The sequence below is a fragment of the Pyrus communis genome, chromosome 16 (assembly GCF_041283825.1).
Source record: "Pyrus communis isolate YQ-2024b chromosome 16, ASM4128382v1, whole genome shotgun sequence".
NCBI classification, from domain to species: Eukaryota; Viridiplantae; Streptophyta; class Magnoliopsida; order Rosales; family Rosaceae; genus Pyrus; species Pyrus communis.
This window is the reverse complement of record NC_142580.1, coordinates 182,410-209,506: the sequence shown is the minus strand read 5'-3', so window position 1 is coordinate 209,506 and position 27,097 is coordinate 182,410. Positions and strand designations below refer to the sequence as shown.

At 36.6% G+C, this 27,097-nt stretch overlaps 3 protein-coding genes and 1 pseudogene across 4 annotated transcripts; 3 read left to right on the top strand and 1 right to left on the bottom strand.

The window, feature by feature from the left end:
• The first annotated feature begins 984 nt into the window (after positions 1 to 984).
• On the top strand, positions 985 to 10,855 carry LOC137730980 (myosin-1-like). Its single transcript, XM_088687481.1, has 24 exons — positions 985 to 1,286; positions 1,903 to 2,297; positions 2,770 to 2,871; positions 2,959 to 3,102; positions 3,196 to 3,346; positions 3,456 to 3,483; positions 3,978 to 4,143; positions 4,487 to 4,550; positions 4,668 to 4,681; positions 4,765 to 4,849; positions 5,143 to 5,246; positions 5,366 to 5,504; positions 5,876 to 5,994; positions 6,464 to 6,616; positions 6,706 to 6,795; positions 7,225 to 7,302; positions 7,460 to 7,618; positions 7,926 to 8,135; positions 8,263 to 8,468; positions 8,575 to 8,710; positions 9,020 to 9,149; positions 9,239 to 9,385; positions 9,517 to 9,584; positions 9,907 to 10,855. Exons 2-24 carry the CDS (start codon positions 1,926 to 1,928, stop codon positions 10,567 to 10,569), a joined length of 3,528 nt encoding a protein of 1,175 aa, XP_088543607.1. The 5' UTR covers positions 985 to 1,286; positions 1,903 to 1,925; the 3' UTR covers positions 10,570 to 10,855.
• Positions 10,856 to 11,146: 291 nt separating this feature from the next.
• On the top strand, positions 11,147 to 13,852 carry LOC137731881 (FAD synthetase 2, chloroplastic). Its single transcript, XM_068471126.2, has 5 exons — positions 11,147 to 11,769; positions 12,068 to 12,120; positions 12,738 to 12,873; positions 13,012 to 13,187; positions 13,298 to 13,852. Exons 1-5 carry the CDS (start codon positions 11,441 to 11,443, stop codon positions 13,825 to 13,827), a joined length of 1,224 nt encoding a protein of 407 aa, XP_068327227.2. The 5' UTR covers positions 11,147 to 11,440; the 3' UTR covers positions 13,828 to 13,852.
• A 7,756-nt stretch (positions 13,853 to 21,608) lies between these two features.
• LOC137731186 (uncharacterized) lies at positions 21,609 to 24,032 on the top strand (annotated as a pseudogene). Its single transcript, XR_015957434.1, has 4 exons — positions 21,609 to 22,490; positions 22,592 to 22,697; positions 23,093 to 23,301; positions 23,548 to 24,032. The product of XR_015957434.1 is annotated as an uncharacterized LOC137731186 (transcript).
• A 1,589-nt stretch (positions 24,033 to 25,621) lies between these two features.
• Positions 25,622 to 26,778, bottom strand: LOC137733030 (GEM-like protein 6). Its single transcript, XM_068472255.2, has 2 exons — positions 26,402 to 26,778; positions 25,622 to 26,264 (listed from the first exon to the last, which is right to left on the bottom strand). Exons 1-2 carry the CDS (start codon positions 26,643 to 26,645, stop codon positions 25,795 to 25,797), a joined length of 714 nt encoding a protein of 237 aa, XP_068328356.2. The 5' UTR covers positions 26,646 to 26,778; the 3' UTR covers positions 25,622 to 25,794.
• Between the last annotated feature and the right edge of the window lie 319 nt (positions 26,779 to 27,097).

Below are 27,097 nucleotides of genomic sequence, written 5' to 3'. Positions count from 1 at the left end.
AATAAAGAAAAGAAAGACTTGAAGAAAGTGGATTGTGTGGCTAGTCAATATCGAAGAGGGGGGACAGTAAGGTGAGGATCTGTCTAACGATTCTAATCTTAATCTAATCTAATGGTAATGTTTGCTTGTCGAGTATCGACTGTTTCTCCTTTTCAAATTTAGAACAAAAATGTGTTTCTCTGTATTGATGTTTCCTAATCACATACTTTCACTCTCACGTTAACATTAGCTCTCGTTGTCTTTTCGCCCTCCAATCCCTATTCCTTACCCAATTAGTAATCTAGTTGGTTTGAAGGGACTATTTACATCTTGAAAAGCACACCCCAAAAGCCCAAACTATATATATATATTTTAAATATAATCCACACATATTAACAGATCCTACTTCTATTTAAATACTGATATAAATAATAGTACAAGAACATGATATGTGTAGCATTACTTATTTTTTTGTGCACATCGGAAAATTCATAATTTATTTTCTCTCTCCCCTTAAAATTACGTATGTCAATCCATTACCTTAAAGATAAAGCTAATCAATACATTAATAATAAAAACTCTTTACTCGTTCCAACAACCAGATTGCCCTCTCAACTCACCAACGATCCCATCCATTCCATGACAATGACATTTTCTTTCTAGTGTTCTCTCCTTTTTTTTCTTTCTTTTTTTTCTTTCCCTTTAAACAGCAATTCGCGCTCCGTTTGTAGACCTTGGTTTGAACAAAAAGAACCCTCTAATGGCAAACAAATTGTGGAATCTTCAGTTTTGGATTTCGTCGCCATTGTAGCAAATGAAAGGGCTAACACCGTCAATTCACCTCCAAGTGCCCGAACCGTTAAAATCATGGTTTTTAAATTTGGTTGGTGCCAAACCCCCGAAATTTAAACACCATAAAAATAAAATTTTAATACCATTTAAAATTCAAATTTTAAAAATTCCGATTTTTCTTTTATCAGGGATTCATGTGGAGCAGTGAAAAACGAGCCAAAAAAGCTGCTTCCTCTCCAGTCTCCACAAGCCTTTGCATTGTCTCTCCTTTTCTCTTCTCACTTTCTCACAATCCAAACACATAATGTCGCCTCGCATTCAACAGTTTGCCCCCTCAAATTATTAGGGTTTTCCTGAAAGGAATCTATCTTCCTCCTCACATTCTCTCAAATTATTAGGCTTTTTGCCTTGAACTTTTGGCTGAGCTCTGAGTCTCTGACCACATTTTTAGGGTATTCGACGATTGATCGGAGGGTTTCGGTCGAATTCCCAAGTGGGTTCACTTTTTCGGCGAGGTAAGTGGATCAGTTCGAGTTTGAGTAATTCTTTGTGTTTTAAGCTTGAATTTGGTGGTTACTTTCCTAGTAGATGAATGAAGTAAACAAAAGGGTAATCTGAGTTTCCTGTATGTTAAAATTTTGCTTCTTTGTGTTATTATTTGAAAGCTTGAATTCATTGAGTTGACTAAGTCAAGACGATTTGTTGCGACTCGACCATACTTTTTATTTTATTCAATTTCTCAGCAACCAAACGGTGCATGGAAGAAAAGATCTGTTATTTCCTAAAAGGCATTGCTCCAAGATTCAGTTATTTATTTACAAAGTGTTGAAAGATGAGATTGTATTAGGGTTCTTCAGATAAACTCTGCTTAGATTAATTTTCTGGATATTTGGTACCATTATCAGTTTGAGTTTCTTTGAGGATCCTACCAAACATCATTTGGCGTTGGACATGCGATTGGTGGCTGATAAGAGAAAAGTAGTGTAGTCTGTATCTTGGATTATGGTCCCCTCCATTGAGATCGTTGGATAAGTCATCCCGTGGGACCTTGCTAAAGTTCAATAAGCCTATTTTCTTTGTTGAAAAAGTAAGCCTCTTGATCTCAGTATTATTTGGTTTTCAATCTTGAAGGTTGCAGAAACTCTATAGAGGAAATGTTGCAGAAAACCAGGGCCCCACCTTCCTTCCAGTCAATCAAATCATTGCCCGGAGATTTTAGGTTCTCAGGTCTACCAGCTTCTGATCGATTTGGAAAATCCAATGATGGGAAATTGGGAAATAGCAATGTCATCTCCTCGAGTATTCCAGAAAATGGTGGTTTTGAGGGGGTTGAAGGGAGTAGCAGGCCTTTTGGCGACTTGGAACAGGTAGACGATTCACCATATGGCAGGAACACAATCTCCATCGAAGACAGGCCCTTAAGGGGTGATGAAGACTTGGATTATGTTGCTCCATTTATGCCTTCAATATCTTCATCCCATAGGGAAAGTAGGTGGGGTGACGCCAATCCTTATGCTGTGAAGAAGGTATTTAGTCATGCACTTGAAATTCGAGCTAAATTTGCTTTTTGGTAGAATGAAAGAAAAAGAATCTTCACCTTCTTGCTCATATGCTGCAAAATCAGGGTTCTTATTTGCCCTTTTTCTTTTGTTAGTTTGCATATACTTTCTTATGGATATTCATATAATCATCTATGCATACACACAATCATGTAAATGCATATGTGCTGTATTATTATACCTATGTCCTTTAGTTGCATATTTGAATGTCTGTATGTATATAGGAATTTATGGTGTGTGCCTGAAGGTGTAGAACAAACTAGTATCCCATTTGTATTGTAATTCACATTCATTATTTCTGTATGTCCATGAAAGCATATGTAATTCTATTCTGAATCTGTTGACAGCATATAAGGCCATGGGATTATGAAAAATTAGCTGTAATTATTTGGTAATGGTTTGAGTTGATTTTGATAGCTTATTACAATTTTTGTTTCAGAAGCTTCAATCTTGGTTCCAACTGCCAAATGGGAATTGGGAACTGGGGAGAATATTGTCGACCTCAGGCGTTCAATCTGTTATATCACTCCCTAACGATAAAGTAAGACACCTTTTGAAAACTATGGAAGTACGATGTGATACTAGTTTGATTTTTGAGTTAATTTAAAGTTTTCTTATTCACGTGTAGGTTGTAACAGTAAAAACTGAAGATTTGGTTTCAGCTAATCCAGATATCCTTGATGGTGTGGCTGATCTCATGCAACTTAGTTACCTAAATGAGCCATCAGTGTTGTACAATCTTCAGTATAGATACAATCAAGATATGATTTATGTAAGTGTTTATATGGTATTTCTACTTTGAAATCTACTTCCGAGTTTTCCTTCTTTTAATAAATGCTTTTGTGGGTATACTTGTCTATTTCAGACAAAAGCAGGACCAGTGTTGGTTGCTGTCAATCCCTTTAAGAGAGTTTCTTTATATGGGAATGAATACATTGAAGCATACAAGCGTAAAGCCGTTGAAAATCCACATGTGTATGCCATTGCAGACACAGCCATTCGGGAAATGGTTCGAGGTGGATTTACTATTTCACAATTTATATGATGGAATTTTCAGCAGTTCAAAACACATTTGCTTAGTGTCATTAACTTGTAGATTCTAACCTTCTCTTATTTTTCTTTTAGATGAAGTAAATCAGTCTATAATCATAAGGTTAGTAAAGTGTGACATTTTCATTTCTGTATTCAATTGTTCCATTTAACATTGTATTTTAAATGAGTGAATTTGATCCAAACTACATGCTAGCTGCACCACAGTTAAGGACATCATAAGAAAAGACATATTAATGAAATCACTCGAACAAACATACAAAATAACACAAACAAATAAGGCAGTAAGAAGAATAAAATTGTCAAATGAATCAGATGGTTCAAGCACGGCCTTTTATTGTTGACAGAATCATAAATTGTCTAAAATACAGCTTTCCTGATCTTGCTTAAGGAGTATAAAAGAACCTTTTGTTAGGAAATCAACTCTTCTTCCCTTAAGTAATATCATTTTTAACATTCATGATGTAGCACCTGAGATATCTGATGTTACTGCGGCATCCCTAATGAATTCTTTATCTCCATATATGATATGTATAGAAATTATGTATAGAATTGGCCTCTTTGACATCCAATCATCTATTTTTCATGTCCATACAGTGGGGAAAGTGGAGCAGGAAAAACTGAAACTGCAAAGATAGCAATGCAATATCTGGCTGCACTTGGAGGTGGAAGTGGAATAGAGCATGAAATTTTGAAAACTAATCCTATACTGGAAGCCTTTGGTAATGCGAAAACATTGAGAAATGACAACTCAAGTCGCTTTGTAAGCTCTCAGTTTTTCACATGAATGCTCTTTCTATTTGTTTCATTTCTTTCTACTTTTATTAATTAATAGAAAGAAATTAAATTAAGAAAAATGAACCCCTTCTAGTCTGGCCATGGTGCAGAGGAAAAACCTCCATGCCATGAGGAAAAACCTCCATGCCATGGCCATGGCCAGTGCAGCTGGGAGAGAGAAGTGGGAGGAGGAGAGGCAGGGAGAGGGGGATGAGGAGGAGAGATAGGGAGAAGGGACAAGGATGGAAAGGCGGGAAGACAGATGTTTGGTGTATATTTAATTACCCTTCACATAGCAATACTGATAACTCTCAGCAAAATTGTTGCAGGGAAAATTGATTGAAATCCACTTCAGTGAAACTGGAAAAATTTCTGGTGCCAATATTCAAACTTGTAAGTTCAGTCATACTGCTAAGGTTCCGGAGTGAATTCTATTTGCGTATATGTTTCTTTTTTAAAATGATATCTAGACTGACTCTTTATTGTGTCTGTTTCCCCTGTATGACACAGTTTTGCTTGAAAAGGTAATCATTCCTTCCTCTGATCCTTGTTTGTAGCTTGTTCAGTTTTTCATACAAGTGCATTGTCTAATTGAAACTTTTAACAGTCTAGAGTGGTCCAATGCACTGAAGGAGAAAGGTCCTATCATATATTTTATCAGCTTTGTGCTGGAGCTCCTCCTGCTCTTAGAGGTTAATAATTCTGATTACCTTTTCTATTTTCTTCATATATCACTTAACATTATACAAGATACGGTATAATATATTATATTAGAGGCAATTTTGTATTAACTCATATTGGCCATTATGTCTTCTTCTTATAGCTTCAGCTAAAAACTTATGGCTGATGACTCTCATGCGTGCTTTGTATATAAATGAGAATCACAAAGACCCCTCAACCCACAAACTCATAATGCTAATTGGCGTCTACGTATGTTTTGCTTGTGTGTGATTCAATATATTGTTTCTTTGGCTGTCTGTCACAGAGATGCTGAACTTGAAGAGTGCAGATGAGTATCAATATCTGAAGCAAAGCAATTGTTATTCCATTACTGGGGTTAATGATGCTGAAGAATTCAGTGTGGTGAAGGTACTATTTCCTATTTTATGCAACAAATACCTATTTGTAGTGTAGACATCTATTTCGCCATTTCACCATTATGAAATATCATGTGCACGTGAACTCACTATGGATCTTACCATTTTCAGGAAGCTCTAGATGTTGTCCATATAAACAAGGAAGACCAACAAAGTGTATTTGCAATGCTTGCTGCAGTTTTGTGGCTGGGAAACATCTCATTTAGTGTGATTGATAACGAAAATCATGTTGAACCTGTAGAAGATGAAGGTAACAATCTTCGAGAGGATAGAATGAAAGAAAATATATGGCTTAGCTAAGTGTAATACTTGTGGTGTTATCACGAAGCATTGATATATGGCTTCAATATCCCTATCAATGCTTTGTACTGTTATTTACATTTTAAAGGATTTTCAAGGCAGATTGCCTGGAAGTTTTGTGATTTGTTGTATTCTAGTGATTCCTTTTGAAAGAGAGGATTTTTATTTTTTTGTGCAATGTGAAAACTATTTGAGAGGTGTGAGAGATAAATATGGCTGTGGTTGTGATGTATATTTTTCTGACTCTAGTTTATTTTGTCTTGGTTTTCATTGGTTCAATGAGTTTCATGAAGTCAATAATGATTCAAGTTTCATTTTCAGGTCTGTTCAATGTCGCAAAATTGATTGGATGTGGTGTGGATGAACTTAAGCTTGCTTTATCGACTCGAAAAATGAGAGTTGGTAATGACAGTATCGTCCAGAAGCTAACGCAATCTCAGGTAAGAAATCTTTCAAAGAGAGTTAATACTTATCTTGTAGGTTGTATAAATCATACATACAACATAGGATTGGAGAGTCAATCCCTGAAGTAGGAAGAACTTAAATCACGACATTCCTCTATATATGTCCTTCAAATGACATTTATTGTGATTGACCTATTGTAATTTAATTTTCCAATTGGATCATGGACCAGATCCCTGAAAATAAAAAAGATCCCGAGCTAATTTATCGTCAATAGTTATCGACTTGTCAAGTTCTTTTTAAAATTATGTTCCAACCTGCTCAGGCAAACTTTTGGAAGAAAAATGACTCTCTTTCTCTCAGATCACTTGTACAAAAGAATTCAGATGATTAGTGTTTGGTTCCGTAACGACTGGGCAGGTTTCATTCATTGTTGACTAAACCATACTAAGCATAGTGATATAATTTTCATGTCCTCCCTTTAAATCCTGTCTTTGCTTTTTTCAGGCCATCGACACAAGAGATGCTTTGTCAAAGTCAATTTATGCATGTTTGTTTGAGTGGTTGGTTGAACAAATTAACAAATCACTTGCAGTAGGAAAACGGCGTACTGGCAGATCTATCAGCATTCTTGATATCTATGGTTTTGAATCATTTGATGTATGTTTTCTTTATGCTTTAATTGGATCTCTGTTTGTGTATTATATTTTTTTTAACTGAACATTTGTTCTTTTATTTTTTCCCTGTAGAGAAATAGTTTTGAACAGTTCTGCATTAATTATGCAAATGAGAGATTGCAACAACACTTCAATCGTCACTTATTCAAGTTAGAGCAGGATGTAAGTTTCCCATTCTTGTCATTCTAACTGTGAATTTAATATAGACTTGTTTATTCTTTGCTTCCTCTGTTCCACAGGGTTTCATCGAGTTCTAATTAGATATTTATTGCTTCCACAGAATTTCATTAGACTAGAAAACCATAATTCGCAGTGCCAGTGCCTATTTAAAAGCAACCATGCCATCACAATTATATTTACCACTTTAGTTCATCAAGTAATTATTTAAAGCAAACAAGATATAGGGAGGTGAAGGAACCAAGATACGTTATTAAACCAATGATAAGTACATCATGCTTGCCCTGTGTGAACCAAATTCTTAAATGATTCCTAATTTATTGGTACATTTGTGCTTGGACTGAATAATCGCATGAAGAGTTAATTAGAGCAGAACACATGCTTAATTTATTGACTACTATCTATTCCTGTCAGGAATATATCCAAGACGGAATTGATTGGACAAAAGTTGAATTTGAAGACAACCAAGATTGTCTTGGTCTTTTCGAAAAGGTACTGAGCCTTTTCCCTTTCCTTCCGTTTACAGTTGTCTCTTGTTTAATGATGATAACCAATAAAGTTAGTGATGCTTGGGTCCCTTGTCCCAATTAGTAGATAGAACTAAATTTACAGTATGTGTGTCCCTGAACTTCTTGTGACATAAATGCAGAGACCGTTAGGATTACTGTCTCTGTTAGATGAGGAGTCCACCTTCCCAAATGGTACTGATTTGACCTTTGCCAACAAGCTCAAGCAACATCTGAGCTCTAATTCTTGTTTCAAAGGAGAACGAGGCAAATTGTTTGCTGTCAGTCATTATGCAGGAGAGGTACTCCTTTTGATTAATTGATTTTCGTTGTTTTATGTTCTCGTTAATTGCTAGAGTGCAATAATATTTTAATCTTTTTTCTTCATAATTTCTCCTGATTATATTAAAGCACAACTGGTATAAAGAAAATGTCAGTGTACATTTCGAAGCCCAACCCACCCCGTTAACTCTGAATCAAGGCTCGGGTGCTAACAATTCTTCTATGCATTATCTCATAGTACTGAAAAAAGAATAAAGTAAAAGCTTTCTATTTTAACTTTTTCTTGCTGGCCTGACTGTTGATTGTTTGACTTGCTCCTCCACTCAGGTTTCATATGACACAACAGGATTTTTGGAAAAGAACAGGGACTTGCTGCATTTAGATTCTATTCAGCTTCTTTCCTCATGCTCATGCCACCTTCCTCAGATATTTGCATCTAGTATGCTTAATCGACCTGAGAAGCCTTTAGTTGGTCCCTTGTATAAAGTAGGTGGTGGAGTAGACTCCCAGAAGCTGAGTGTTGCAACAAAATTTAAGGTATGCTGCTTTCCTGTTTTTAAGAACATGACTTTGAATTTAACAAAGATTATAATCGTGATAAGATACAGAAGTAACTATCTGCTAACTGTATTCTTTCAATTAACTTATTTGTGTTGGTATTTAGAGTCAATTGTTCCTATTGATGAAACGTCTAGAAAACACCACTCCACATTTCATACGTTGTATCAAGCCCAACAATCTTCAATCCCCTGGACTATATGAGCAAGGACTTGTACTGCAGCAGCTGAGATGTTGTGGAGTTCTAGAAGTGGTTCGAATATCAAGATCTGGCTTTCCTACCAGAATGTCACACCAGAAGTTTGCAAGAAGGCAACACAATATATCTTTACTTCTGTTTCGTCTTTCAAATACCTTATACCTGTCTCGAGTATCTTATCATTTTTGTTTGCTTCGTCATTGTTGAACCTTGCATCAGATATGGTTTTCTTCTGCTGGAGAATGTTGCATCGCAGGATCCACTTAGTGTTTCAGTTGCTATTCTTCATCAGTTCAACATATTACCAGAGATGTATCAAGTGGGCTATACAAAGTTATTTTTCCGAACTGGACAGGTAAATTGATGTATTGCGTTTGAGGAAAGGAAAATGATTATGCTACCTGTTTGGGACAGTCAAACTAGTGCATCTGGGTAGAGATAAGACTAATGTATGGCTATGCTTTCATCATGCCTAGGTTCCAACACTTTTAATGCATATATTTGAATGTTGTCCACTGTTATACATTTTGATGTGTTTAAATCTATATACAAGATTTGACCAATCTAAAAACCTGACTAAAATCATTGGTTGTGTCAGCTGTTGGGAACATCTTTCATACATGTTAATCTTTACTGAGATCAAAGTGGTGGAAATTTGATGCAGATTGGGGTGCTTGAGGACACCAGAAACCGTACACTCCATGGTATTTTACGTGTTCAAAGCTGCTTTAGAGGACACCAAGCTCGGTGTTACCTCAAGGAGCTGAGGAGAGGAATCACCACTCTCCAGTCATGTATTAACCTGCTCATTGTTTATTTTGGTGAACTATATCAAATTTTGTCAAGAAGCATTTGGGTATTTATTGTAATTTACTTGATGCAGTTATCAGGGGACAGAAAACCAGGAAGGAGTACTCAATATTACTAGAGAGGCATAGAGCTGCTGTTGTCATACAAAAGCAGGTGAAAAGCAGGTTTGCAAGGAAGAAATTCAACAACATTTATGATGCATCAATCGTGATACAATCAGGTATATTAGCTTGGTTCTTCAATCCTGTTGAACTTGTGCAGACTTTGTCAACATGTTAAAGGTTAAGCAGTCCATACTACGCAACATCTATGTATTTGATAATTTTGTCTAAGTTTAAGCTATCTTTGCAGTTCTTCGTGGCTGGTTGGTCAGAAGATGCTCAGGAAGTATAGGATTGTTGAAGCCCGGAAGCATGAAGGTAGTCCTATACACTTCTGTCTATTCTAGCTTCTCATTACCTCATTATGGCGTTTGCACCTACATTATAATGTTTGTATCTTTCAAATTTTTGGTATTGCCCATCTTATATGGATTTTATTTGCACGCTGTCCGGTAATGAGCCTCATAATAGCTTTCATCAGGTTCAATTACTGCTGTGTGGTGTGAGTGCCATAAATGTTGTTTGAGAATTTGTGTTGTTTGTGCAAGCACTATCACCAATTCGTACTATATTTTCTGTTTGATGGCACGGAATCCACCATTTGTTTATGGGAATAATTAACTGTTAGAATCTCAAACAGGCTAACGAGTCAGATGATGTGCTGGTAAAGGCATCTTTCCTTGCTGAATTACAGCGCCGCGTTCTTAAGGCTGAAGCTGGCCTGCGAGAGAAGGAAGAGGAGAATGACATCCTCCACCAACGTCTCCAACAGTATGAGAGCCGTTGGTCGGAATATGAGCAGAAAATGAAATCCATGGAAGAAGTATGGCAGAAACAAATGAGATCCCTACAATCCAGCCTCTCAATTGCAAAGAAGAGCTTAGCCATTGATGATTCCGAGAGAAATTCTGATGCATCAGTGAATGCAAGTGATGACCGTGAGTACAGTTGGGATACAGGAAGTAACCATAGAGGCCAAGATAGCAATGGGGTGAGACCAATGAGTGCAGGTTTGAGCGTCATAAGCCGGTTAACTGAAGAGTTTGATCAGAGGAGTCAAGTTTTTGGGGACGATGCCAAGTTCTTGGTGGAGGTAAAGTCTGGTCAAGTGGAAGCGAGTCTGAATCCAGACCGAGAGCTAAGAACGTTGAAGCAGATGTTTGAGGCTTGGAAGAAGGATTACGGGGCAAGACTAAGGGAGACAAAGGTGATTTTGCATAAGATTGGAAATGAAGAGGGAGGCAGTGCTGACAGGGTGAAAAAGAAGTGGTGGGGAAGGCGGAACAGCTCGAGGATTAATTAAGTAATAGAATTATTCTGTTGGTGTTGGGTTAGCTGTGTTGTTGTTTATGGTAAACCCCCTTCTTTTTTATCGGCGAGGAATGGGTTGCTGCATGGAAACTGTGACAAAGGTTTTGCTGTTGCAAGGGATTTGGTGCTTAGTTAATTTGTAGGGCTGGGCTGAGCTGCTAGTTACTCCAATATGTATGTTACGAGTATGTATATGTTTTCTTATTTATAGTGCAGGTTCGATTTTCTACATTAACGAACGAACGAACGAATGAATTCAATCTTTGACATTGCCACAATGTATGGAATGTTGTTATTCTTATAGGAACTTTATATGGCAGACTATTTAAAGGCAATAGAGAGAGAGAGAGAGAGAGAGAGAGAGAGAGAGAGAGAGTTCCTTGCACTCTGGGATACCATTGGACCAATGATACAATGTTATGTGGGGAATTTAACACATTACTTTGTTTCATTGGTTTGAATATCACAGTAGCATTCCAGGGTGTAGGAAAGTCTCCTCCCGAAAAGAGCAGGGAAGGAGATGCCATGGCTGGCTGCTAAAACCAAAGAAATAGTCCAAAATTTTGATTACAACGTACAGGTCGACAAAGTAAGTCTCCTTCCTTGCGTCTTGCTCCACTTCCTTACCAACAAACGCCACGTTTTCGTCCCAAGAAAATTAACCAGCGAATTCAGAGGAGGGGAGGAAATAAATTCAATTAGACCGCAGGATTTTAATCAAACGGCCAAGATGACTTGGTCCGCAGGATCCTGAGACACAGATCCGGAGACGATCTGAATCCGGACAGCCCAACGCAAGTAACAAAGACAGAGGAGGCTTGTTTTGCGTGTGGGTTGAGTTGTGAGGCTTGCGTCGGCAAATAATGTTGAGTGGTGGTGGTGGCTGCTCTCGTCTTTCTACTCGACTTCGAGACTCCAACGTCAACCGGCTCCACCTCAACCTCCACCCCCCGCAGCTAGGCTTCGGCTTTATCTTTGTCTTGGGCTTAGGGTCTTACAACACCAGAATCGCCCACCGCCGCCGCTGCCCCTGCCCTCCACCTCTCAAACCCCTATCCTTGTCGTCTGCCCTCCCTCACTCTCACGCTCACTCTCACACACAGAGTCACACAAGGGGGTTTCCTTTTTCCTCCATCCTTCCTTGTTCTAAGTTGTCCTCCTCCAACATTACCGCCCTCTCCCATTGTTTTAGGTACTCCACTCTCCTCAACTACTTGTCCCTTCCCTTTCCCGTTTGTTTTGTTTCTCCTTTGGGTTTAGTTATAAATCCATTCAATTATGCAATTCAGCTTTCATTTTACTTGTGATTGAATTTGTCTTATTCCTTTAGTTTCCATTTGATTGCCTTATCGTTTTCCTGCTACAACTTGATCGTATGTTAAAATCTTATATTGTCATCATTCATTTTGGTTTAGAATTACAATGCAGGAATTAACATGAGTGAATTGATTCAATTTTTCTTATGATGGTTTCAATGTTGATTACTTTAGCCAACGAGAAGATGAACGCGAGCTTCCCCCCGAAGGATTGTCCTCTGTCGCAGGTTTCATCCCACCTCTACTCTCCCTTTTTCGCTTTCTCACCAACATTTTCTTATCACGTTATATATACAAGCTTGTTCCTTAGTTTGGCATTTGTATGCAATATATAATTCTTTAATATCCATAAGAATTTTGTTAGCATCTTATGTGCCAGAATTCCTTTCAGCTGCTTCTTCAAGCACCAATGCGGTATATTGCGATTTGTGATTCTTCTACACTGTGACACGTCTTTTAGTGTATCTGGTGAGCTAGCTGCTTTAGAGATACCGATTTTCAAGAGGAGAGCAAACCTTCTAAGACAACCACGTCTCAAGTCAATTAAACAACTTCTGAGCAAACGAGGGGAAAGAAACTGTCCACAAAATTGGAAAAGCTAATTTCCTATACTGACATTGAACACGTATAGTTTATAGTTTATGGATTAAGAAAACTTCCAAGTTCCTTTATTGGGTCTTCCCTCACAGGTTCTGAACCTGTGCCTTTGGTTGTTTGCTGCATATCACCTAGTATCCTCCTGCACAAGGCTTTCCATTTGTTCTTTATATATTAACTTCTTTGGTGCACTGTCTGTATTAATCTTAAGATACACAACTTAGTTCTCTTTTGTTATCATTCCCAGGAGGAATAGTCGCACTGGGAAAATTCGATGCCCTTCACATTGGTCATCGAGAACTTGCGATTCAAGCATCCAAAGTTGGACCTCCGTTCCTTTTGTCATTTGTTGGAATGGCTGAAGTACTGGGTTGGGAACCAAGGTATTGTCATTTGTTGTTGTGATATGAGCTGCACATTGGAACTCAATTTCCTTGTTCGGGTGGTTATAGTTTCAAATAGAAATTCAAGCTTTGTTAAATGAACCTAATTATATTCTTGTAAAAAAACCAATTGAACAGAGCTCCCATAGTTGCGAAATGTGATCGCAAACGGGTTCTTTCCTCTTGGGCCCCGTACTGTGGTGACATGGCACCTGCAGAGTTTCAGATTGAATTTTCAAGTGTTCGACGTCTAACACCAAGGCAATTTGTTGAGAAATTAGTGAAAGAGCTTGGAGTGCGTGGGGTTGTCGCAGGTAAGTTAATTTAACGAAATCCATTGTGTTTCTTCGTATGAGTCAAAAACACACCCTTGATCATATATTTTGAAGTTTGAAATGGATTTTGCAATGACTGATTGTGGCAGGTGAAAACTACCGATTTGGATACAAAGCTGCGGGTGATGCGACAGAGCTGGTGAGGTTGTGTGAAGAGTATGGCATTGAGGCATATATCATAAATTCTGTTATGGACAAGAACGAATACTCCATAAATATACAGTCGAGTGATTTGAAAGACAGAGGACAAGTCTCCTCTACTCGCGTTCGCCGTGCCCTTGCTGTGGGAGATATGAAGTATGTCTCACAACTGTTGGGTCGGCAGCATCGTCTGATAATGAGTACTGCAAAGGACCAGGAAGGATTTGCTGGCAGCAAACACAAGTTGTCAGTTCCAAAGTCTGCTTTGTTAAATCTGGCTCCAAAGGAGGGTCTATACGAGAAGTGTTATCTTTGTAGTGGGGAGGATGATGACCTAGCATCATCCTGCAGGGTGGTGGTTGACACGGGGTACGTCCATATAGAAATGGATGATGAGGTAGACGTAGGCGTATGTAATAGAGTTGGTACACAGGACTTGAGGCTCTTACGTATTGAATTTGGTGATTCGCAATCTTGAGTATGTTTAAATGATTTGATTTTCATTTCGTCTCTTTTAAAAGAAGTTGGCTGAAATATTTCATCCTTGTCCGAAAAAGAGTGAATGGCAAACACATGATGAGAGAGAGAATAATACGGGGATATATGTGCAGCTTTACAATGTATCATTTTTACGTTAAGGTATGGGGCTCGAGGTTGAGGATTGGGTAGAGAAAGGTTTTACATTTCTGGTTGTGCTACATCATGATGGATTCATTGATGATGGGTGTACATGTGATGCAACGAGAATGACTCGAATTTTGGCTTATAATGATTCTCATACAAATTCTCAAAATCAATTGGGAAATGTGGGTTATAACTCACAGCTTTTGTGAAAAGAAAAAAAAAATTGAGATTTTTAGTTTTAGAAAATATTTTGCGTGGGAGTTAGGGGAAATATTGCAAGACTTTTGAAGATTCAAATTAATTTTAAGTAACATATGATGCAACGAGAAGGACTCGAATTTTCGCTTACAATGATTCTTGTAAAAATTTCCAAATTGATTCGAAAACATGGGTTATAACTCACTTTTTGTGAAAAAATTGAAATTTTTAGTTTTAGGAAATATTTTGCGTGGAAATTAAGGAAAATATTGCAACACTTCTAAATGTGATTCTACCATATATCAGGGTCCGAAACTATTTTTTATTGATTCTTAAAGTCAAAAAATAGAAAAATAAATATAATTTAATAGAGCGCCCCCACCCGAATATCTTTTTATGTGTTTTGAATGTAGTAAAATTAATTTTAAGAAACATACAATGCGACAAGAAGGACTCGAATTTTCACTTATAATGATTCTTGTAAAAACTCCCAAATATATTGGAAAACATGGGTTACAACTCACAATTTTTATGAAAAAATTGAAATTTTTAGTTTTAAGAAATATTTTTCGTGGAAGTTAAGGAAAATGTTGCAAGACTTTTGATTGTGATTCTACCATCATTTAGGTCCCAAAACTACTTTTTATTGATTTTAAAGCTAAAAAATTTAAAATTTAAAATTTAAAAACTAAAAATTTAAAATTTAAAATTAAATATAAACTAATAGAGCGCCCCCTGTTCCAAATATATTTTTTTGTGTCGACAATGTTAAGAATGTCCTAAAATTAATTTTAGGAAACATATTATGGGACTAGAAGGACTCGAATTTTCACGTATAATGACCCTTGTAAAACTTCTCAAATCGATTGGAAAACGTGAGTTATAGGAAATATTTTGCATGGAAGTGAAGGAAAACGTTGCATGATTTATGAATGTGATTCTACCATCAATAAGGCTCCAAAACTATTTTTTTATTGATTTTAAAAGTTAAAAAATAGAAAAAATAAATATAGGTTGATAGACCCCCCCCCCACCCCAAACAAAACAAATATATTTGTATGTGTCGAAAATATTCTGAATGTCCTAAAATTAATTTTACGAAACATATGATGGGACAAAAATGACTCAAATTTTCACTTAGAATGATTCTTCGAAAAAAAATTCAAAATCTATTGGAGAACGTGGGCTCACAATGTTTGTGAAAAAAATTGAATTTTTTTGCTTTAGAAAATATTTTGTGTGGAAGTTAAGGAAAATGTCCAATACTTATAAATGTGATTCTACCATCTATCAAGATCCAAAAAACTATTTTTATTGATTTTTAAAGTTAAAAAATTGAAAAATGAATATAATTTAATAGAGCGCCCATGCTTGAATATATTTTTATGTATCGAAAATGTTCAAAATATACAAAAAGTAATTTTAAGAAACATAAAATTGACGAGAAAAACTCGAAATTTGATTTACAATGATTCTTGTAAAAATTCCCAAATTGATTGGAACTCAGTTTTTGGAAATATTTTGTGTGGAAGTTAAGGAAAAAGTTGCAAGACTTTTGAATGTGATTCTACCACCTATTAAGTCCCAAAACTATAAAGTTAAAAAATTAAAAAATAAATATAAACCAATAGAGCGCCCCCCCCCCCCCCCCTAAAAATATATTTTTATGTGTCAAGAATGTTAAAAATGTCCTAAAATTAATTTTAGGAAATATATGATGTGACGAGAAGGACGTGAATTTTCACTTATAATGACTCTTGTAAAAATTCCCAAATCGATTGGAAAATGTGGGTTATAACTTTTAACTCCCTGTTTTTGTGAAAAAAAAAAAAAAGAAATTTTTAGTTTTAGGAAATATTTTGCATGGAAGTTAAGGAAAATGATGCAAGACTTATGAATGTGATTCAACCATATATCAGGGTTCGAAACTATTTTTTATTGATTTTCAAAGTTAAAAAAAAAAATATATATATATATATATATATATATATAATTCAATATAGTGCCCCCTCCCGAATATATGTTTATGTGTTGAAAATGTTCAGAATGTACTAAAATTAATTTTAAGAAACATACGATGCAAAGAGAAGGACTCGAATTTTCACTTATAGTGATTTTTTTAAAAATTCTCAAATCGATTGGAAAATGTGGGTTATAACTCACAATTTATGTGAAAAAATTGAAATTTTAGTTTTAGGAAATATTTTGCATGGAAGTTAAGGAAAATATTGCAATACTTTTGATTGCGATTCTACTATCTACTATGTCCCGAAACTATTTTTTATTGATTTTTAATGTTAAAAAAATGTATATATAAAAACTAATAAAGCACCCCTTTTCGAATATATTTTTATGCGTCGAAAATGTCCATAATATACTAAAATTAAATTTAGGTAACATATGATGTGACGAGAATGACTCGAATTTTCACTTGTGATGATTCTTGTAAAAATTCCTAAATCTATTGGAAAGTGGGTTATAACTCACACTTTTTGTGAAAAAATTGAAATTTTTAGTTATAGGAAATATTTTGCATGGAAGTTAAGGAAGTTGTTGCAAGACTTTTTGTGACATCCCATATCACCCAGGGGAGTGATCCTTATATGTATATTCTCATCCCTACCTAGCACGAGGCCTTTTGGGAGCTCACTGGCTTCGAGTTCCATCGGAACTCCGAAGTTAAGCGAGTAGCGCGCGAGAGCATTCCCAGGATGGGTGACCCATCGGGAAGTTCTCGTGTGAGTTCCCAGAAACAAAACCGTGAGAGCGTGGTCGGGGCCCAAAGCGGACAATATCGTGCTACGGTGGTGGAGCGGGCCCGGGATGTGGTCCCCCCCCCCCCCGGGCGGGGATGTGACACTTTTGATTGTGATCCTACCAGCTATAAGTCCTGAAACAATTTTTATTGATTTTTCAATTAAAAAAATATATAATAGAGTCCCCCATCTAAAAAGACACTTAGACACTTAAGTTAAAACGTGCAAGACTTTTGAATGTGATTCTACCACATATTAGGTTCCGAACCTATTTTGTATTGATTTTTAAAGTTAAAAAAATTAAAAAATAAATATAAACTAATAGAGCACCCCCTCAAAATATATTTTTATGTGTCAAAAATGTTTAAAATGTCCTAAAATTAATTTTAGGAAACATATGATGCGATGAGAAGGACGTGAATTTTCACTTATAATGACTCTTGCAAAAATTCTCAAATCGATTGGAAAATGTGGGTTATAACTCCCTGTTTTTGTGAAGAAAAAAAAAATTAGTTTTAGGAAATATTTTGCGTGGATGTTAAGGAAAATGTTGCAAGACTTATGAATGTGATTCGACCATATATCAGGGTCCTAAACTAATTTTTATTGATTTTCAAAGTTAAATTAAAAAAAAAAAAAATTAATTCCCCTCCCAAATATATGTTTATGTGTTAAAAATATTCAAAATGTACTAAAATTAATTTTAAGAAACATATGATGCAAAGAGAAGGGCTAGAATTTTCACTTATAATGATTATGTTAAAAATTCTCAAATCTATTGGAAAATGTGGGTTATAACTCACAGTTTCTATGAAAAAATTGAATTTTTGGTTTTAGGAAATATTTTGCGTGGAAGTTAAGAAAAATATTGCAAGACTTTTGATTGCGATTCTACTATATAGGTCCCAAAACTATTTTTTATTTATTTTTAAAGTTAAAAAAATATAAACTAATAAAGCGCCCCTTTCTGAATATATTTTTATGTGTAAAAAATGTCCATAGTGTACTAAAATTAAATTTAGGAAACATATGATGTCACATCCTGGCCCGGGGCAGATCACTTCCAAGGCCGGCTCCACCACCGTAGCACGATATTGTCCGCTTTGGGCTTACCATTCCCTCACGGTTTTGTTTTTGGGAACTCACGAGCAACTTCCCAGTGGGTCACCCATCATGGGATTGCTCTAGCCCTCTTCTCGCTTAACTTCGGAGTTCCGACAGAACCCGAAGCCAGTGAGCTCCCAAAAAGCCTCGTGCTAGGTAAAGATGGGAATATACATTTAAGGATCACTCCCCTGGGCGATGTGGGATGTCACAATCCACCCCCTTAGGGGCCCGACGTCCTCGTTGGCACACCACGGCCAGGGTTAGGCTCTGATACCAAATTGTCACATCCTGGCTCGCGACAGATCACTTCCCGGACCCGTTCCACCACCGTAGCACGATATTGTCCACTTTGGGCTTACCATTCCCTCACGATTTTGTTTTTGGGAACTTATGAGCAACTTCCCAGTGGGTCACCCATCATGGGATTGCTCTAGCCCTCTTCTCGCTTAACTTCGGAGTTCTGACGGAACCCGAAGCCAGTGAGCTCCCAAAAGGCCTCGTGCTAGGTAAAGATGGGAATATACATTTAAGGATCACTTCCCTGGACGATGTGGGATGTCACATATGATGTGACGAGAAGGACTCAAATTTTCACTTACGATGATTCTAGTAAAAATTCCCAAATCTATTGGAAAACGTAGGTTATAACTCACAGTTTTTGTGAAAATTTTGAAATTTATAGTTATAGGAAATATTTGCATGGAAGTTAAGGGAAATGTTGTAAGACTTATGAATGTGGTTTTACCATCTATTAGAGTCTGAAACTATTTTTTACTTATTTTTAAAGTTAAAAAATTGAAAATAAATATAATTTAATAGAGCACCCCCTTCTCGAATATATTTGTACGTGTCGAAAATGTTCAGAATGTTCTAAAATTAATTTTAAGAAACATATGATCTGACGAAAGGACTCAAATATTGATTTATAATGATTCTTGTAAAAAATCTCAAATCGAAATGTGGATTATAACTCATAGTTTTTGTGAAAAAATTGAAATTAGTTATAGGAATATTTTGCGTGGAAGTGAAGGAAAATGGTGCAAGATTTATAAATCTGATTCTACTATCTAGAAGGCTATGAAACTATTTTTTATTGATTTAAAAAATTAAAATATAAATACCGTTTAATAGAGCACCCCCTTCTCGAATATATTTGTATGTGTCAAAAATGTTCAGAATGTCCTAAAATTAATTTTAAGAAACACAGGATGCGACAAAAAAGACTCGAATATTGATTTATAACTCACTGTTTTTGTGAAAAAAATTTTGAAATTTTAAGTTTTAGGAATATTTTGCGTGGAGGTGAAGGAAAATGTTGCAAGACTTATGAATGTGATGCTACCATCTATAAGGCTCTGAAACTATTTTTTATTTATTTTAAAAGTTAAAAAATAATAAATATAATTTAATAGAGCGCCCCCTCTACCGAATATATTTGTAGGTGAAAAAATGTCCTGAATGTCCTAAAATTAATTTTAAGAAACATATGATGCGATGAAAATGACTAAATTTTTCACTTATAATGATTCCTACAAAAAATTCCCTAATCAATTGGAACACGTGGGTTATAACTCACAGTTTTTGTGACAATATTAAAATTTTTTGTTTTAGAAAATATTTTGTGTGGAAGTTAAGGAAAATGTTGCAAGACTTACGAATGTGATTCTACCATATATTAGGGTCCGAAACCATTAGTATTGATTTTTAAAGTTAAAAAAAAATATTAATATAATTTAATATAGCGCCCCCTAATGAATAGATTTTTATATGTCGAAAATGTTCAAATGTACTCCAATTAAATTTCAGAAACATATGATATGACGAGAATGACTCAAATTTTCACTTATAATGATTCTTTTAATTTCCCAAATCGATTGGAAAAGTGGGTTATAATCACACTTTTTGTGAAAATTTTGAAATTTTTAGTTTTAGGAAATATTTTGCGTGGAAGCTAAGGAAAATGTTGCAAGACTTTTGATTGTGATTCTACCATCTATAAGTCCCGAAACAATTTTTATTAATTTTAAAATTTTAAAAAATATATATAATAGAGTCCCTCATCCGAATATATTTTTATGTGTTGAAAATGTTTAGAATGTGCTAAAGTTAATTTTAAGAAACATACGATGTGACGAAAAGGACTATAATATTGATTTATAATGATTTTTGTAAAAATTCCCAAATCGATTAGAAAACGTGGGACTCATAGTTTTTGTGAAAAAATTGAAATTTTTAGTTTTAGGAAATATTTTGTTTGGAAGTTAAGGAAAATGTTGCAAGACTTATGAATGTGATTCTACCATATATTAGGATCCGAAACCATTTTTTATTGACTTTCAAAGTAAAAAAATAGAAAAATAAGTATAATTTAGTATGGCGCGCCCCTCCCAAATATATTTTTATGTGTTGAAAATGTTCAAAATTTACTAAAATTAAATTTAAGAAAACATATAATGCGACGAGAATGTCAAATTTTCACTTATAATAATTCTTGTAAAATTTCTCAAATTGATTGGAAAAGTAGGTTATAACTCACATTTTTTGTGAAAAAAAAAATTGAAATTTTTAGTTTTAGAGATGAGGGGAAAAGGAGGGGAATCGCCGATCGCCATTCCCCACCTCATTCTCTTCCTTGATTTGATTTGATTTCTTCAGTCAGGTCTTCCCCTTCTCTACCTTGATTTCATTCTCACAATATTTATTTTCTTGTCGAATTAAATTGAATTCTAAAAACATTAAATTTCTAAATCATCGCATTTAGATATAGGAAAATTTCTTAAAAACAAGAAAGGGAAGGGCAAAACGGTCTTTTTCTTTGTTCTGCCCAATTGCCAATGAGCTCGCGGTCGGGGGTCCTACATTGCCTCATGCCGTTCAATGTCCCGCACCCTTACCCCATCAGCCTATCATCATCTCTGATTATTCTTTTCTCTTCTTTTTTTCTAAAATTATATAGAAATTATAAAAAGAAAATTAATGAAAAGGATTTAAAAATTTTGAGTTTTAACGATAAAGGCAAAACAAAGGATAAAGTGAAATTGATTTTTTAGTGTAAAAATGTGATTTTTCGTTAAAATAAACATTACCGAAACTTTTTCGTTAAAATTCTTAATTAAAAGACCCGTGGCATTGTTCTACTGGACCTTCTGTTTTAACCGCCAGCGTGGATTTTTATTTTCTATGCTTTGAAACAACAAAAACAAACATCAGAAAGAAAGGATCGGCCAAGGAGGAAATTGCTATCGGTCGGTCGGTGTCGGGTGCGCTTGCTGGTGATTATCGGGCTGTCTGTCAAACGACATTGACAGCCCGATTTTGTTTTTGTTACAAACTTACAAGACGAGTCCAAGCAACGCGGTAAGAATATTTCTTTCGACAATCGACCACCCACTATTAAATCCTAATTCTTGCGTGTTTTTCATGCGCTTATAAATTATGATTCCAATTTTTTATTATTTCTTTCCTCGTTTGAAATCCTTATTCCAATTTGATACAATCCCGATTCCTTATTCCAATTTGTTGGTGCTTCATTAGTCTGACTGGTGGTTTATATATCCCATTCATTCATTTTATCTGCAGGTAATTCTCGTGCTTGAAATTGTTGGCTTTCTGGGAAATTTGGTTGCTTGGCTTGCTTGTCATTTCCTTGTCATATGTTGAATGGGGCTTGCTTGATATTGGCATGACATATTTTGGGCGGCCTTACCAACAATATGGCTTCCTCGTCTGGAATGGTTCAAAGACCTCTCGTTGCGGCTGCTGCCGTTGCTGTTGCCTCAGATTCTGCTGACATCTCTGATAAGTTGCCGTCTCACAGATCCAACGACGCCTGTTCTACCTCGCGTTTATCACACAACACCTCCTTGCTACATTGGAACTCATCCTGGGTTTCACATATTTCGGTTTCTAAGCTCGCAAACTTGTCCTTTATCGCTAGAATTCGAGTATGTGTGCCTAACATTAACTTCCCAATTCCTAACACGGGCTGCAATTTTGTTCCCAAGCTGCTATATGCATCGGTTGCATCTTCACCTCTTCTTCTTAATCTGTATCAGTCCGCAGACTTGGTTAAAGCACAAAAGCTAGCTTATAACCATGATATATCATCTACTTCCCCATCTGTGGTCTCCTACACATGGCATTTACCTGAACCAACTGCCATAGATGTTTCAGGCGGTTCCATTTGCTCAACGGCAAAGTTCGGGACTGTGGTGATTTTGCTGGGATGGTTGGGAGCAAAGCAAAAACATCTCAACAAGTATGCCGAGTGGTATACTTTAAGGGGATATCATACTATTACATTTACTTTGCCCATGTCTGACATTCTCAAATACCAACCTGGCGGGAAAGTTGAAGAGCACATCGACTCGCTTGTGAGCCATTTGGCTGATTGGTTATAAGAGGAACATGGAAAGAACCTGGTTTTCCATACTTTTAGCAATACTGGATGGTTAACGTGAGTCCACTCCCCACTTATCTTCTTTCTCTTATATAAACTCCATGTGCAATTTCCCCGTTCTCTTGTGTAACCATTTCTTGGTTTGCTGCATCTTACAGGTATGGGGTAATTTTGGAGCAGTTCCAGAAGCACGATCCTTCTCTAATGGGCAGGATTTGGGGCTGTGTTGTAGATTCTGCACCTGTTGCAGCACCTGACCCACAGGTAAACGACAGTTGCAGTTCTGTAACTGGGAAAGAGCAGAAGTTATCCTACTTATCATATTTTAAAGTAAAAAAGTTATCTACATATACTCCATTTTGTACCAGAGATAGCTTGTTGATGTCATTTTTAGAATATGGATCATGCTCGTATGAATTTGACCAATAACAATACTGCAGTTGGCACAATACATTTGTACCACAATGCCCAAATGTTGTAGGAATATCCAAAACACGTATTGGTTTGCTGAGTTTCCTGTGTGGCTCGTCAAGAGCTGTTTGGGTTTGTTGTGCAAATTATCTGTTTTTTGAGTTTTTCTGGGTTCCTGGTTTTTTCCTTACAATCTTAGATGATTAGTGTTTGGATGAGTATGTTATCTAATTATTGACCTTGTGCAGGTCTGGGCTTCTGGTTTTTCTGCAGCCTTTCTGAAAAAGCGTAGTGTAGCGGCAAAAGGAACCATAGACTCAAATGAGTCAGGGATGGATGCTTTGGTTGGCAGCAATATTGGAGTAGTGGCACCCAAACCTGCAGTAACTGAAGCAGCTTTGCTAGTAGTTTTGGAGAAGTTCTTTGGGGTGGTTTTGAAGCTTCCTACAGTGAACAGGTTGTCTATTTTCTTCATCCTCGCCTTTTTGTTTTTGTAGAATTATCCGAGGTGGTTGTGAATCTTGTTGCACCTTCCCATGCTACACATTTCCCCTTATACTTGAATTCATTCACCCCACCTGTGTTTTATAATCCTAGAAGAACATTTGTAGAAGCAAGCAATATGTGAAATTAGTATTGGCAAGAGTTTTTCTCTCCTTGTATGAAAAGTAGTATTATATGGATCTTATTGTTGGTATTGCAGGAGGCTTTCTGATGTGTTGAGCCTATTGTCAGCGCGACAACCAAGTTGTCCGCAATTGTATATCTACAGCTCTGCAGACAGGGTGATTCCTGCCGGGTCGGTGGAATCATTTATAAAGGAGCAAAGGAGGGCTGGACATGAGGTAATGGTTTGCAACTTTGTGTCGACGCCTCATGTTGATCATTTCAGAAACGACCCGAAACTGTACAGTTGTGAGCTAACCCAGTTTCTGGAGGACTGCGTGCTTACTTGTTGCAAACAGTCGCATTAAGAGGGAAATTTCAGTTTACTAACCTCAAATTTCATGGTTTTCAACATGTAGTATATGAAGTTTTTTTTATTCCAGAATCAAACCTAGTGTTAATTTTAGAACAGTCTTATGCATCCATTAGTATTGCTATTAAGTCTCCTGTTAATTGATAACATGGTGCACATATGGACAATGATTGGACGCTACGTGTCAATAAAGGTTTCAACATTTAGTATATGAAGTTTTTTTTATTCCAGAATCAAACCTAGTGTTAATTTTAGAACAGTCTTATGCATCCATTAGTATTGCTATTAAGTCTCCTGTTAATTGATAACATGGTGCACATATGGACAATGATTGGACGCTACGTGTCAATAAAGGTCCAACGTGTTATTAAAAATTCAAAAATATTAAAATAATTAATTAAATAAAAGTGTAAAAAAACAAAAAAGAGCGCAGAACCCCTTCGTCTTCCCCATGTCCCCCACCGCCACCCTCAATTTCAACCTCAACCACCATGACGCCGTTGACCCCAACGAATCAGACTAACCCCAGTTCCCAAGCAGCACACAGAGAAGTACTTCCCGCTCGGCAATGGCGACTTGGGCCTCCTGTTGAGTTTCGAGGACGACTCGGGTCTCCTAGGGAGAGCTTAACCTGCGAAACGTACATCCACTGGACCAAGGAGAAGGCGATGCTGATCACTGCGCATAGTTGAATCAAAATCTCCGCCCTGAGATCTGGGAGTATCGTCGCCCCCATAGCTTTGAGATCTCCACCCCGAGATCTGAGAGTATCACCGCACACAGTTGATCACCACTCCTTCGAGCTCACGGGGCCGTCGAAGAGGATGAGGGTTGAATAGGTGGAGTCGAAGAGGGAGGGGGAAGGATGGATGTGCAGAGGTTGGATAGGTGCAGAGGAGAGAGAGGGGGGAGTTAGGGGTTTGAGGAAGAACTTTTTTTTTTTTTTTTTGTAATTCTTAATGTTTAATATTTATTTATTTTTAATTTTTAATATCTACGTGGGACCTTTATTTACATGTGGTGCTCAGTTATTGTCTATATAGGCGTCACATCATCGGTTAATGAGAGACTTAACAACCAGACTAACGAATGTATGAGATTATCCCAAAATTAACACTTTAGGTATGATTCTGGGATAAAAAAACTTCATATACTAAATATTAAAAATCGCAAAATTTAAGAATAGTAAACTGAGATTTACCCTACTACTATATTACATGTACGTACTTGTTATCAAATTTTAAAGCTGGTAAATTGAAAAGTCAATTTAAAATACTAGCCCGGTCTACAAAATCACTCAAATTCCACCCCGCGGGCGGGGCCCCGGGGGTGTCAGGGGTTTGAGGAAGAACTTTTTTTTTTTTGTAATTCTTAATGTTTAATATTTTTTTTTAATTTTTAATATCTATGTGGGACCTTTATTGACATGTGGTGCTCACTCATTGTCTATATGAGCATCACATCATCAGTTAACGAGAGACTTAACAGCCAGACTAACAAATGTATAAGACTGTTCTAAAATTAACACTTTATATATAATTCTGGGATGAAAAAAACTTATGTACTAAATATTAAAAATCGCAAATCTTAATAATAGTAAATTGAGATTTACCCTACTACCATATTACATGTACGTACTTGTTATCAAATTTTAAAGCTGGTAAATTGAAAAGTCAATTTAAAATACTAGCCCGGTCTAGAAAATCACTCAAATTCCATATTTTATTAATTAAAAGTAAATCAATAACAAAATTTAATTAAAGAGGATTTTGATTTTGATTTCGATTTTTGTCTATACGAAAGAGGCCACGTGGTTTTCAAAGAAAAGAGAATTTTCTCATTAATCAGAAAGAAAGAGAACAATATTTATACATGGTTAACTAACGGTCTTGAGCTCCCCCTCCTCCTCCTCCTCCTCTCCTAGCTTAATTTGCATAACTAATTACAACTTGATAACGTGTACGTAATTAGTTAAGCTTGAGAAGGAATATTAATAGCCTGCTGGAGATATTTCAAAGTTTTCTGGTAATTCAAGAACCCCATAAACCAGAAGTCAAAATCATCCGCAGTAACTATTTCTACGTACTTTTGCGACGGCTTCTTCGTGTTCTCGCTCTGGTTGACCGCCTTGATCTTCTTCACTGGGATCACCACCTTGTAGTGGACTCTGCTGACCAGCTGTTGTCCGTCTGAATCTGACGATGGAAGTTTGATCGATCTCTCGCTGCAAAACGCAATCTTGTCGGTCGAGATGAAGAGGAGGCCTGCCATAGGACCCGCCGTGGTCGACAGATAACACTGGGATGCCTTGAGCAGCTTCTCTCCTGCCTTAACGCTGAATGCGTGCTTGAACACCTCTAACGTCCCTCCTGCTTTTACAATCTTAGCCCCCAGCCTCAGCTTCCCCTTCACTGTCTCTGTGATCTTGGGCCCTAGTCTCACTGCACAGTTGAATCAAATAATAATTAAGTTAATAATTATGTGACTCAACTTCTCTTAATTTCTCAATTAGTACAAACAGCGAGGTGCAATAAAGTTATTTAGTGAAATTGAATCAGAAGTCGTCCGCGCTGCTCACCATGTTCTTTGACTCCATGGGCAAAACTGTCAGCCTTGTTGGTAAGCTTGTTCATCCTGTTAAGCACTGAATACAGTCTGCTTTGTCTGATAAGCTTTGAAGGTTCAGTAGCATCACTAGGAGCCGGTGCTGGAATATTATGATGATATTGGATAGCAGCACCATGATCTGCACTCTTCAACGCGTACGCAGCTGCGGAGTTGATTGGAATTCCTATAACTTGTCCTTGAAGTGAGGCCTTCATATTTGATGATGATGAGTAACTATCTAGCTAGGATTAATTGTAAGTCAATTAGAATAAGAAGAACAATTGATGAGCCTGCCTATGAGGAGATGGATGGAGACTTAATTGGTGATTCTTGTGGTTGTGTGAGCATTATATTATGTTAAATATATAACGGGGTGGAAAATAGTAATAGGTGGGTGGGGCTCGGGCCCTGGGGGTGGGGGTGAATGAATCTTTAACTTTTGGTTGCATGAGTCATGTATGGCTCATCAGTGAGAACAAAGGCACGACTACACGCACGCAGAGAGTCGACCAACTCTTTTTTAAAGATATAAATCATCTCTTCATTTTTAAAAGATAATGGCATTGGTATGTTATCTTCGATCGGTTGTTTGCTTTAAGAAAAAGACATTTTAGCAATAAGATTAATTATATATATATATATATGTATGTATGTATGTATGTATGTT